Source organism: Pavona decussata, unplaced genomic scaffold (genome assembly GCF_977016875.1).
Source record: "Pavona decussata unplaced genomic scaffold, jaPavDecu1.1 SCAFFOLD_51, whole genome shotgun sequence".
Lineage (NCBI taxonomy): Eukaryota > Metazoa > Cnidaria > Anthozoa > Scleractinia > Agariciidae > Pavona > Pavona decussata.
This window is the reverse complement of record NW_028145473.1, coordinates 3,069,613-3,084,292: the sequence shown is the minus strand read 5'-3', so window position 1 is coordinate 3,084,292 and position 14,680 is coordinate 3,069,613. Positions and strand designations below refer to the sequence as shown.

The 14,680-nt window shown below is 38.7% G+C and overlaps 1 protein-coding gene and 1 pseudogene across 1 annotated transcript; both read left to right on the top strand.

Moving 5' to 3' along the window:
* Window positions 1–835, top strand: LOC146481080 (beta-1,3-galactosyltransferase 5-like; annotated as a pseudogene).
* A 3,067-nt stretch (window positions 836–3,902) lies between these two features.
* On the top strand, window positions 3,903–8,613 carry LOC146481079 (beta-1,3-galactosyltransferase 1-like). Its single transcript, XM_085108580.1, has 2 exons — window positions 3,903–4,001; window positions 6,927–8,613. The coding sequence occupies exon 2, from the start codon at window positions 6,965–6,967 to the stop codon at window positions 8,033–8,035; it is 1,071 nt and encodes a 356-aa protein (XP_084964706.1). The 5' UTR covers window positions 3,903–4,001; window positions 6,927–6,964; the 3' UTR covers window positions 8,036–8,613.
* Window positions 8,614–14,680: the final 6,067 nt, after the last annotated feature.

The following is a 14,680-nucleotide window of genomic DNA, read 5'->3' as shown; positions in this document are numbered from 1 at the left end:
GCTGTCAAGGATTTGCAAGACCAGAAAGTCTTACAGAAGGGATTATTCAACAAAAACAACAATTCTCTGGCTTTAAAAAATGAAAGCTTTGACAGCGTCACCAAGCAAAGAACAGGCCCTTCTACATAAGACATATTTAACATCTCGAGAACGATGCACCCAAAAGGTATTTATTTTGATTATGGTACCAAAGCACCCTGCTTCATTTGATAGAAGATCAGTTATTCGCAAAACATGGGGAACTGATCCATCAATGAAGACAATATGACACAAGATGGAAGACAGTGTTTCTTCTCGGTCAAGTCACAGGTAACAGCGTCCAGAATGATGAATACTTGGAAGTTGAGAGAATGATGCACAGAGATCTAATACGAGGAGCTCAAAGGGAGCATTATTATAATCTTACCTTGAAGACGCAGATGGGACTGGAATGGGCATCAAAATACTGCGATTTTCAGTACTTACTCAAGGCTGCTGATGATGTGTTTGTTAATCCGTATTTGTTGACGGACTTAATCTACAAAAGTCTGTCACACCTAAAACAAAACTTTACACGGGAAAGTGTCAGCATGACGGGATTCCTCGTCGCAAAGGGAAGTATGAAGTATCCAAAACAAGTTATCCAGATTACTGTCTCGGAGCATATCTGTTATCACCAGACCTAGTCCACAAGTCAGTGGAAATGTTTGATGTCAAGAAGGAGCCTTTCAAAATGGAAGATGTTTTCATTGGTATGGGGATTGAAAAAATGGGTGATGTAAAGGCCAAGGATCGCGGATCGTTTCGTCACAACAGACGTTGGAAACTTTTCCCGAACGCTTTTGCTCAACTTTAACCTCAGCAAAATGCATGGGGAAACTTTTCAACCTTGCGATGAAAACTGGAGGAAATAATACCGAACATTAAGATGACAAACAAACGGACGTAACACTTATGCTCTCTGTTTTGTCCGCCGAAGCTCTCAGATGTTTGAATTAAACCTTTGAACTTCGTCGGTACACTGGTCTCTACAAATTTTAGAATTTCTTTTAGTAAAGGTTTATTCCAAGTTAAAATGAAAGTAATATACCATTATCAGAAGAGGAAGAAATATTCTCTTTCAAGATTGATTGACATGTCTTTGAAGAGTTTTCGTACAGATGATGCTAACTCCCATAATATTTCTTGGAACAAAGATACAAACTGGCCGTCAATATAATCTCAAGAACGCATCCGTCAATGTAAACTACGTGATGGGGTGAGAAGTCGATTTTACAGGAAAACCTAGATCTATCCTCTCCTTGGGACGTTTGATCAGGTACCTTCTTGTAAGTGCCAACAAAGAGAGATTGTCACTGACTTATCATGGTTCCCTACTCGGCTCAGAATGTAGTTACTTGATTCTATGAAGACTCAACCGGAACAGTTTGATAAATTTGGACTACCTGTGTCTACTTACGCTATCAGCAGCACTGTAAAATATATGCTCTGTAATCAGGTTTTTAAAAGGCAACTAGTTGCAAGCTAAGGTTACAATGTTTGATGTTTAATGTTTAACAATGATACGCGTTGTTTCTGATGGCGTTGGTCTTTCAACCAACTCATATAAACTTTAAAATATTTTTCCATTCTCTCATGCAACTCCTTCCACCATATCTCAATCTAAAAAAGATATTTGAATCAAAATTACCGCTTGGTCTCATTTTATATTTTACTCACAGGGGTGTAGACACAATTTTTTAAGGGAGAGTTGGAGGGGGCTTGATGACCTTCACAAGGTGCATGCCCCCAGATACAGGTAAGACTAGGTAAGGCAGGAAAGGCTGTTTGCAGCATTCTCCACAATAGTAAAGGTCCATGTATTTCAAACAGAATAATAGTATACCTGGTTTGATGTTGAAGGGCCGTAGAGAACAGTTTCATGTGGATCCATACTGTTGTGTAGGAAAGCATACACGCATGGAAACCATGCTCCCTGTTTCAGTGCCTTTACCTAGTACTATAGGCGTGTTTTACGTTTCGATGCAGGGGACCACACGACGGAAAATAAACTGTTTCTGAATACGTTTCGTTGATGGATCTCTTGTAGTAGTAATGCACGTGCCAGACGTCACTTTATGTGTAAATAAACCAGACCCAAACAAATAAGCCCTTTGTCGTAGTGTCAGCCCTGCAATCAGTTTTGTTCGTCGGAGACCCAGGGGCAGTTAGTCGGGTGGAAAGGATTTTTGTGGGCGAAAGTTGTATATTCGCCTATGAAAACCCCTTTCACCCGACTAACTGCCACTGGGTCTTCGAGGATGAATTCTATGCAGTAACTGTTGTTTTTTTTCTATGCCTGGCAGTGTTATATAATGGACAATAGAGCCTTTATCACGGAGAAAATTGACAACGTTTCTGAGTTTGCAAGACATGTTTTGATCGACCATCGATGTGTTCCTTACAATGTTAATTTAAATTTAAAATAATGTTTAAGTTACGAGTTTGAAATACGTAAATGCTACAATGTCGTCAGTAATTAAATTAAATTAAATTCAATTTTTATTCACACTTATTCGAAATACAATATATTTTTATGGTAAGAAAATAAACACGCAGAGCATTATATTTAAGTGGTTTTACCTTCTAGGAAAGAAGTGCGTAGTGGCCAAAGGAGCAAGGCTTTCGTGTTGGCCACTACTTCTGTGCAGTTACAAAAATGGGAATAAGTAGAATTTATAAAATTGATTATAGAGATTGTAGATTGTAAGTAGGAATAAATTTGATCGTTACACTTTGAATACTAGGTAAGCACGCGCGCCTGCAGCATATTAACAAACACCGAATAAGTAAAACCAAGAATAAAACTAAGGAAGAAAAATATAAAAAGAAATGAAAAAAAAAATCAATGTCAATCTAAAACATTAGTGTCAGTTCAGCGTGTTTTAACTGCTTATTTAGACTAGGATTTTAAAGGCGGATATGAGCAGCTTCTTTTAATAATAATTAACAATTATATTATAAGCTCGAGATTTCTATCGCTTGATGCGCCCGAATCAGCTATCACGCATAGAAATCGAGAGCGAATAATCTACTTTTTTTTAGTAAAAATCTACAAGTTGTTCAAAATTTGACAACTAAATTATCCAAACCCTCCTCACAGACGCTTCGAAAACGCGAAAAAGCGGGCTGAATTTTGTTGACAACCGCTACTCACTATCCATCACAGAATAGATACCGGGTAGCGTAGCCAATCAGAGAACGGCATTCGTAATAGAACGCTAGTAGCTTTATACTAACAACTGATAGCGATTGGGTGTCGTATCCAGCACTGAAAAGCAAGTCTCGGAACAATGTCTACGACATTCCTCAGATTGGGTCAAATACTGGAAGACATGAGAGGTCCTATCTCTTTTCAAATGCTCGCGCACGCGTACCGAGAAGTGTCGGGATGTTTCCCCGATGTTACAGGCATTACAACCTGCACATGTAAATTTATACACGACACGTGAATGGTAATTTTAAAAAAAAAACAAATTATGTAGGCCAGATAACCTCAAACATTTGACACTGCTGAAAAGAGCAGCTTAAAATTAGTAAACAGGCCAAGTTTGATAGTCTTGTCTTTTGAAATAGCGAAGAAATAGTGCTGTAAATTCACAATTATTTGCGGGACGTTTGTATGAACACGGGCAAACCATTATAAAGAATTACATATTCGCTATTTTATTAACAGACAAGACTTTCATAGTTGGCCTTTTTACCAATTTTAAGCTGCTATTTCCAGAAGTTTCAATTAGTTTGCGTTACCGGGCCTACGTAAAAATTTTAAATTACCGTGGTAAGGGAGAATGACAGGATGTCTTGAGGCCCCTCATTTGAATATTCTAAAAAGAAAAAAGTTAGACAGCAGTTGAAGACGGCAAACCACGCAGGAACGGACTCTCTTATGTGTGGTTTTGTATAGCCACTATCGGGCTTGATAAATCGTTTCATTTAATTCATTCAACAGAGTCGGCCATTTACCTCAACGCACACAAGTGGTAAGTCCTCACTTAACCAAAAACGTTTGACTGCAGAGCCCTGGCTGTATTCCTTTTGAGTGCGATATAAGTACTTTTCATATCTGTTTTTTTTGTCAGTGTGGGATAGAGGATTCGCTTAATGTTGTTCCTGGATGTCCTAAACTTGTGCATCTGAATGTTTCAGAATCAATCAAAGTCAATATTTGTACTTCAGTTAGAAAAGAGTTATGGCGCGGTTTGAGATTAGCGCGCGCCTAAACTAAACTGCGTTCTCCATTAGGAGCCCCAAAGAAAATTGAATTGATGAAAATTCTAAATATATGGCGCCATGGATTAAAAGGCGCTTTCGCCAGCCACTAGTTAGTAGAGATATGAAGATCACAAACTCTTCAACAATCAGTTTTCCAGTGCCGGACTAGCAAGCACATTTGTTTGGTCCGAAATCGCTAACCACAAACGATAATGACATAGCATGACCATAGGTACTAAAAAACACCAGAAAAGAATGATTCTTCTGATGACATCCTCGCTAGGGGGAAACGTGACATAATACTAAGCATAAACACAAGACAAACGAAGCCACGTTTGTCTTTGACTTCTAAGTCTGCTGTTGATGCCTCGCAGCGACGCCACAGGAGCGAGGACAACCTTGTTGTAAGTCTGTTCCGCCTAGATCACCTCTCGATACCTGTCTCTTTCGCTTCTTTTTTCTTGTTGGATATTTGAATAAACTTTTAGTACACAACAAAATCTTATGTAATACCTTTTGAAGCAAATTCTAATAATGTTTGTCGACTTGAATGTAATCTATTTGCGTTTTGATTACCTTGTTGCATTTATTAAAAAACAAACCAAGAAATGCAGTGCAAAGTGGATTTACTGGATCATATATTTCTTGAGGTGTTTTAGGTCAAATAACAGATTTTTCAGTTTAAATTCTCAGTGCAAACTGTGCCTTTATAACAAATAGGATAATCTTGTACCATTACTGAGAGGTAACTGAGATATATTATTCTTTTGTTATTAACTTACACAAGGGACAGTCATAAGGGATTATCTCCGTAACCATGGTTGCGAACTTATTAAATTAAATGGAGTTGTCTTAGTGAAATCCAAGCAATTTTAATAAAATACATCACTCAAAATATTGTTACTTATGTATAACATCACTGCCAAAATTGAAACTTGAACTGTTTGAGTGATTATCAGTAAAAATCAAAGAAATCGTAGTCACGGTCAAAAAATCAATTTCGCTCATACTTTGTCAGTTTGAAGGTCTAGGTAAGTAACTGAAGGATATAAAGTTAGTTTTTTTTTTTTTTTGAAATAATCCATATAACGGCAGAAAACCACGAAAAACGGTCACCCTACCGGAAGCTCGGATTTCACCTCGCGATAACTCGAAATTTTACGCTTTTCAGCTTCCCGCTCCACAGACGTTTACATAGCAGTGAATCTTTTCTAAGGATAATTGAATACACTCGGATTCTTCCTAAGTCAAAAAAGAGCAATTGTTTTCATCTCTGCTCGTTTGTGAGCGAACTGAGCACGGATGAAGTAGACCGCACTTCTTATAAATCACGCAAAAGTCTAAAATATTCCAAACTCAGCGAGGAAAAACGCTGACCGGTAGTGGCTCAAATCCTCTGATATTTTAACAAAAGACAGTTCAGTCATTGATTTTTAGGTCTTTAGGATCTAGCAGTACTTTGGCACGAACGCCCATCAAAGTGCAAAAAACATGTATATTGATCTTAAAAATAAGTAGAGCTGGCGAAATCTCGAATATTAACAATAAAATAATAAAAATATTTGCACCACTCAAAATATCATTATATTATTGATATTATGTGCTGCCACATTCTCCATTACTTTTTTGTATAATGATTCTAGTCCTGAAATATTTAAATTCCGTATCGGTGCAATTTGCCCAAAGTTTGTTTTTTAACCAGGCTGATTTTAAACGAACTTTTAGTTCAGTTTGTAGCAAAGTAAGTAAGACTGACGGGTAATTTTCCGAAGGAGAATAGTATGGCGACTATAATACTTCTGTATAGGTAGGGCCGTACATCGTTAGTTGAAATATACGACTTGCCACAAGTCGACTTCTTAAGGCGCAGAATGAAAGCAAGCGCGAGGGGACGTGTTTTCCTCCTGACTGCATGGACTCAACGAAAACGGACTTTGAGAATGTCTACTTCCAATAAGTACTTGTTTGCTTGTTTGGGCTTCCCTCTTTTCTGTAATCATCAAAGGGAATATCGGATAAGAGCTACTCTATTCTGGATTTTTATTTTAGCATGTTGTGATTTCAGTGTTCTGGACGTTACAAACGTCCCAAATGTTCACGACTGGCACGTTGGTTTCCCTTTTACGATCGTTACGTTAGTATAAAGATTTATTAGCCTGTAAATTTGACACACGCTTTCCACAATACTGAGCAAAGCTTGCATTTTTTAATTTGTCTCGTACAAGTGCACAGCTTGCTATACCACTAGTAGGGAGTGGAGTAACTTTGAAATAGTTAAATGGTCGTGTTTGAGCCCCTCGTTTGATTTAGCCGTTAAATAGATTTTCATTCATGTTCATATTCATCGCTGCCTTTGATTGAATGGGCTTGTAGTTTTTAATAGTTTCTTGTGTTCTTAGTTGCTCTAAACATAATTCTATTTTAATAATATTGTGAAGCGCAACGGAATATATCCATATAAAGGTTTGTAATTATTATTATTATTATTATTATTATTATTATTATTATTATTATTATTATTATTATAAATCCTGAAGCATTTAATTTCATCTTTACTTTCTAGGTGTCGGTATTTTCGGAGGTGATTACTCTGAGAAGTATGTTAGTTCTTTAAAATAACATACTTTAATATCTGCGGCAACAGGAATTTAATACAATGAAATTAACTTATCCTTTCGTGACTTTCTTTCCAGCTCTTCTGAAAGTCAATCTATCAAAGCCTCCCTCAAAGATGTCCTTAAGGAGTCTGACACAATTTATCACACCAATGAGGATTATAAAGCGGAGAAAGTTCATCAGTCTTTTGCTGTTAAGCGGAGTTTTGTTTACCATCATTTTGAAAGTATTGGTGGGCAAGGACCCTTATCTGACAGCTGTCAAGCATCTGCAAGACCAGAAAGTCTCACAGAAGGGATTGCTCAACAAAAACAATAATTCCCTGGCTTTAAAAGTGGAAGTCCTGACTTCGTCAACAAACAAAGAACAAACGCTTCCACATAAGACATATTTAATATCACGAGAACGATGCACACAAAAGGTAGTTCTATTGATTATGGTGTTTACCAGACCTTCTTCATTTGATAGAAGATCAGTCATTCGCAAAACATGGGCACCAGATCCATCCATGAAGACGAGATGGAAGACAGTGTTTCTTCTCGGTCAGACCCCACATGACAGCGTACAGAATGAATACTTGGAAGCTGAGGGAATGATGCACAGAGATCTAATACGAGGAGCTCAAAAAGAGCATTATAATAATCTTACCTTAAAGACGCAGATGGGTCTGGAATGGGCATCAAAATACTGCGATTTTCAGTACCTACTCAAGGCGGATGATGATGTATTTATTAATCCTTATTTGCTGATGGAATATCTACGAAAGCCTGATACACCTAAAACAAAACTTTACACGGGAAGGTGCCGGTACGGCCGACCTTTTCGAAGAGGAAAGTATGGAGTATCTGTGGAAGAGTACAACAGAACTTCATATCCGGGCTTCTGCAGTGGTCCAGCATATGTGTTATCATCAGACATGGTCCACAAGTTGGTGGAAATGTTTGATATCAGCAAGAAGCCTTTCAAACTGGAAGATGTTTATATTGGCCTGCTGGTGGAAAAAATGGGTGGTGTGAAATGCTTTCGTCACTACTCATTTCGTTCCTCAGGGGAATGCAAACTTCATCCAAATACTTTTTCTCAACATAGAGCCTCGGTACAATGCTTAGAGAAACTTCACAACCTCGCGATTAAAGAAAGACTTGAGTACGAACTTACAAAAACTAGCAATGACACCAAGCATTAGATAAATAGTAAATGAATCAAAATGTGGTTTCTTGTTTCGTCCTCAAAGATTGACGGGTTAACCCGTCTGTAGCCTTCTTATTTCTTGTACAGGTATAATCGTCTCGAGATTATAATTTTTTTTGTAGGGGGGGGGGGGGGGGAGTTGGGGAAAAACCACAACCATCCCTTCAAGCTTTACTGTTGAAGGAGCTGAATCAAGCAAAGAAAACACAATGAAGGGAATATATGACAAACTACGAAAGAAAATTCATGCAAATATTAAGACGCGAACCTGAAGAAATATTCGGACGCATTATGTGAGATCACCAAACACAGTTCCCCTTACGTTTTCCTCCCTTTATGAACAAGAGGCCTGGTTAGTGAATATAACACCCAGGTTATGTTCAAGGGTAACCACGCCTGGTATTAGTCGAAGAAACCGACATTATTCTTCGTTTCTTACTTCATTTGTTTATATTATTCTCTCTCACTGTTCAGTTGTACATTCTTAAAAATGAGCCCGTCACATTTGAACGTAGAATGTTAGGTTTTACTGTAAGTGACATGTGGAAAAAATAAAGGATAGTTAGTAATGTATTGTGTTGTCAATAAGTTATCTTTTTAATAGATTTACCAATATATAATCAGTGGAACCATGGCCATTAGCAGGGTAAGCAGAAAAATGGTTTTATCAACTGATTTGAAAATTTAAATTGGTCACCCTGAAGTTTGGCGTTTCTCACGCTAGGCTTAAAATCATCAACATTTTAATCTCTTTACGGGACTTTATTTTGATTGTCAACTTACAACAATCCAATATCCACGAGAATGATGTATTGTTCGGTGAGTGACACAGGCATACTCGTAAAAAGGAAATCCGAGTGCGGATGTGTGGCATATGCACAATTTCACTGCGCATATGCCGCACATTGACATTCTAATCGCTTAAGCTGCTTCAGTTGCGTACTAACTGCGAGGATCTTTCTTGTATTTAAACAAAATTATAAACATGAACATAGCGGTGTTTCGTGTCACAGTATTTAAAAGCTGCGTGCAGGCCGCGAGTAGGCCGCGACCATAAACGATATATAAGATGGAAATTAAAATAATTGGCTCTCCAGTAATAATAATAATAATAATAATAATAATAATAATAATAATAATAATAATAATAGTAATAATAATAATAATAATAATAATAATAATAATAATAATAATAATAATAATAAACCAAAAAATGGAGCAAGTCCTCTCTGAAATGTAAAAGTCTAAACGACCCCAAATGTTTAGCCTGCGAATACAGCCGCCTCTCATTTGCTCCCGCTACTACGTGCGAAACGCGAAGAGAGTCTCTCTTCGCGTTTCACACGTAGTAGCGGGAGCGAATGAGAGGCGGCTGTATTCGCAGGCTACCAAATGTTTAGAATCTTTCAATTGAGGTTATTTCGCGGTTAATGCTTAGCCGCTGAACAATGTCGATGACTCATTTCAAAAACTAACGACACGTCATTCTACTATACGACATGGCCAAAGACGCATGCGCTGAATGTACGTGGAGCAAGAACATACAGCTACTCATATAGCTATCATAAAGAAAGCAGCGGCTTACCATTATCTGGCCGAGAAAAAAAAAAACAGATGGTTTAGGTTCTAAGTGATCCTCGTTTCGCCACAGCAAAGACCAGATAAAAACAAAAAGTAAAAACTTTTTTAAAAAAATTTAAATTTGTCTTATGTAGAAAAGTCTCTTCTTTGGTAGCGACGGAGTCAGTACAGCCGGCATTTTTAAAGCAAGTTCTTGGCCGTTCTTGCTGAGCAATCCTTTCTGCGAGGTTTCGTCGTTTTGCATATCCTGGGCAGCCTGCTTAATACGTTTCAAAAAACGGTCCTTTTTCAGCAATACTCTAAATATGATCATAAAGGTAACTCCGCTTAGGAGCGAAACACTGATCATAAACTTTCTCCGCGTTCTGTTTCTCACTGGTGAAAGAAGTTGTGTCAGAATCCTGAGCATGCTGAGCGGCATCTTTTAGGGAGGCTTTGCTTGCTTGTGTGACCGTCAGGAAAACTTCTCTTCACCACTGAGAATACGTTAATTTTTTTTAAGCCATTGTAGACGGCCGCGAATCGTAATAACACCGTAATAACACTGTCATGAATTTTAACAACAACTGTCGTGATTTGTGATAACTGTCATGAATTATACCCGGCATAGTAAATCGAATCCAATCGAACTAAATTTCAATCGAACTCAATCGAACTCAATCCATGGATTGAGTTCGATTGAGTTCGGCAATCGAACAAAATCGAACTCACCGAAAAGAAAAAAAATCAATCGAACCAAATCGAACGAATTCGTGATTTGTGTAAAACAGGAAAACATTGAAAATCCCTAAACATCTTGGAAGCTCGAGTTACTTCAGTCCGGAGTGTAGCGCACGTGTTTTACGTAAACGAAGAAATTACGCAGAAATGGCTTCAGATGCGCTGCGGATTGTAAGCTTCAAATGCGTAGTAAAAAGGCTACCAAGAATGCCGCTTTGACGTCAAGGATGGCGAAGTTTTTTAGTAATTTGCGTGTATTTTTGCATAAAAGTAACCCTTCGATTTGTCATTCAGCAATTGTAAGTTAGCTAAAAAAGAAAAGGGTACGACAATTTCGGAATACGCCCGCGGGAATAATGATAGCTTTGTTCTGTTCTGTTCTGTTTTCTTAATTGCCGTGGACAGTTTATAAATGGGGTTTCTGTTATTGAATAAATTGTAACAAAGCACAAGAAAAACCTGCTTTGATGGGCTTGCTTTTTGCTTGCTTTGTGTAGGTTTACCAGAGCCAATCGAACTCAATCAATTAAATTGTGTTCGATTGAGTTCGGAAACCGAACTCAATCGAACACAATCAGATGGATTTAGTTCGATTGAGTTCGATTTGTTCGGAAATCGAACTCACTGAAAGTCTGGTGTTCGATTTCGTTCGATTGCCGAACTCAATCGAACTCAATCCACGGATTAGTGTGCGATTGTAAGGGCTACTCAGAACCTTATACTCTGGCACATCGATTCTATAAAACATCGCCAAAATATTTTTTCCCTATTTTCGTAAAGCAAAAAGCTCCACTTCAGACCAAATGGCAGGTATTCTGTTAATGAACCAAAACAACCACAAGATTTTAAACACAAAATGCCACCTAAAACGTTATCACATTTTAACAATAAGTGTATTATTAATTGTCACACGATTCAGTCACTTTGAGATGTATATCGCGACGTTTCGACTTCTTACTGCTGGACTCGATGAGGTCGACTGGTCACCCGGCACCATTTATATCACGATGGTCAGCTGTGATTGGTGCATTTCGATGCTCACTGTTCCAGTGAGAAGTTGCTCATCCAGCGTTCTGTTGTTGTACCACTCCGCCTGTTGAGTTTCTTGATCGTAGGCATCCACGCATCGGAAATTTCAATTCCGCTGCCCCTGTTGATGTTTTTAGGGTGAAGTCTTATGTGGATAGCTTCCTTGACCCTACGGTTGTACCAGTGAGAGTCTCGATCAATAAAGTTTCCCTCGTTGCAAAGCGGATAATAGAGACATTAAACACCAGGGTTTTTGCGTTAACGGCAAACCGGAAACGGCAGTTTCAGGTTGAGCGTTTGACGTTTATGGCTTCTACCGCTTTAGCTACACCGATCACTTGAAGTGGCCGCCATATTGAATTTGCGAACAGCAGTAGTGCTGTTTTTCATAAAGCTCCATGTTCGCTCTTTCGCGTTAGTTTACACCTAAACATCAACATAAAGACTTGCTACACACAAATCTGACATTTTTACGTTTCAAAAAATTGAAAAGTACGACTCAAATCGCTGAGGTAAATAACTTATGTGAAAACCTACCTCTCCACGTTGAAAACGCACCTTGAAAACCGCAAACGTAACGTCAGAGCCTTGTCACGAGATCTCTAGCCGTTCGCCGTCTGAGTTTTTGCCGAAAAACCTGGTGCTAAATGTCTCTAATGGCCAGTCTCGTGGGCGTGCTCAGAAACGGCGGATTTCTGGGTACGGGCGAGTCGTGATACCTGCCGTACTCTTTGATTCTCTCACGCATAGATCTCCCTGTTTCCCCAGTGTAAACTTTACCGCATTTACAGGGAATCCTGTAAACCAGGCCATCTTGTTTAGCCGGATCGACGGTGTCCTTAGGTCGAACCAAATGTGATGCAAATGCCTTGTTTTTCTAGGCAGCGGCGAAGAGGCTCCGATACACCCTGTACGTAGGATAAAACGGCGGTGGATTTGAACTCTGCCGCGGGCTCCTTCCTGGGGGCTGTTCTTGCCTTGGTGATCTTCTGCACAAAAGAGGAAGGATATCAGTTAGAGATCAGTACAGATGACAGATGCTTCTTCTCCTCAGAAGATGACTGATGGTTTGGTCACGAGAAGTTTCGCCCGGTGGTACAGACACTTCACAATACCGCGTTTTACTGATTTAGGGTGGTGTGAATCATACGCTACTTAATGATCAGTGTCAGTTGGCTTCCTATAGACGCTGGTGGTAAGGCGGCCGTCTGGGTCTCTTGAAACTAACGCGTCGAGAAAGGCGATCTTGCTGTCATTCTCGGTTTCCATGGTGAAACGGATGGTCGGTTGCTGACTGTTGAGGTGTTGTAGAAAGCTGTCAACTCTGTCTCGGTCCAGGATGGTGATAGTATCGTCCACATAGCGCTTCCTTTACATATGATTTGTCTGCTTTCTTGGCTAACAGTTTGCCTCCCCTAACAGGTAACTCGGATTTCACGGCGACCAACTCAGCTCACTTCGCATCCGTCATCAGCAGTGAGAAGAGCGCTGTTTAGCCACGTTTCTATCGAGGATGCCGTACAAGCCGCGCTACAGAAGCTGACCGCACGACGTTAACTCCTGCTCAAATTGCGGACCTCTTATTCTTCATATTGAAATCTACATACTTTCAGTATAATGGATCGATCTACAAACAACGAGAAGACGTAGCAATGGGGAGCCCATTTTCCACAGTTATTGCTAATCTTTACATGGAGATCTTCGAAGAGAAAGCAATAGAATCCGCGCCCTGCAAACCTAAGATCTGGAAGCGCTACGTGGACGATACTGTCACCATCCTGGACGGTGGTAGTCCATTTTCCATCATTTAAACTGTCGAGTACTTCTTAGAACTTATCCTTTTGATTTACTGCTTCAAAAGGGTTAATTTTCTTTCAGCTAAAACGTTAACCCAATATGGCCATGTCACGAAAAAAGCCTTTTCGGTTCAACAGAGAAATAACGAGGATATCCCCTCTAGGAGAAAACTGAATTTGTTACATGTAAAACGAGTTAATAATTGAAAGATGAACATTTCAATAGCGAAGGGAGGATAGCTTTAAAAATCTGCGAATCGTACAATAGAAATAAGTCAGGCACAGCATCTGACGCGTAAATGCCAGAATAGGCATCTTGTTACTTCCAAAATTTGAAATAATGACGTGGTATTGTAAAGGAACTGAAATATTAAATACCTGCCTTGGAAATTTGTCGTTGAGAACGAGAAAAAGAAACGTTAACTTAAGATGAGTGGATTGTTTTAGTTATGTGATTCGCGTGATGGTAATCGTGACAGCGAGCCATCGAATTAGTCAAAATACCCTGCAAATTTTTAGTTCTGGATTCTTCGCTTTTAGCGGGCCAAAAAAGGCGCTTTGAAGGAGTGAAAAGGTAGGATTAAAGTTAGACTTCACCTATAGTTTTGCTCCAGAAAACATTTGCTAGGACAGATATAGGGGAGACATAGGCCTCAAAAATCGGCCCTTATTTCAATTCGAAATCTGATCCTCGAAAGTCGCTATTTTTAACTAGTAAATTACCACATTAAAAATATGGCTTGTGACTTCATTTTTACGCTTAACGAGAGATAATAGAAAGATTTACTTGCAGCCGATATAGAAAGACGGTAGTAGTTCTCGTTGCTGTGTGCAAGCCTACTAACGATGAACGATTTTCCCATTTTTCCGGGGGGCTGAATCGGGCGTGAAGCCGTAAATTCAACTTTTCTAATTGCTAGAAAAACAAAAGAGCGGTGAAACTTTTAATTGCAATTTTTAAAAATAGTTCACCAAAGGGGACATTTAGGTGAAATAAAATGAAATCTGAAAATTTCTATCTGCCGTAGGATTTTTGATATTTACAGTCAGTAGCTCTTAACACTTCAAATATTGTGGGAAGGTGATGATCGAAGGACGGATAACAATAAAAAGTATTAAAACATTAGAAGTCAACTTGAAAACAATCAGGAGGAGGCCCACATGAATGAAACTGTTATATATAAACCAACAGTTACCATTAACATGCTTATTAAAAATTTAAAAAACAAAATAAAAAACAAAAAAACAACAAAAAACAAAACAAAACACAAAAACAGATAAATGTACCGCAACTGTTGTGACGCTACTAATATTAAGTTGATAGGGCTAAAGCTCAGTACGACATTCCTAGGATTTACTACGAGTTAATTATCTGATCCGTCAGTTATAACGAAAATAATATTGCTTAGACGTAAAATAAGAGAGGAAATACATGCCGATCCTACATAAAAGTCATTCTCTACAATTTCTTTTTAACGTCTTAAGTGAAATTTTCTTTATTATCACTTTAAGTA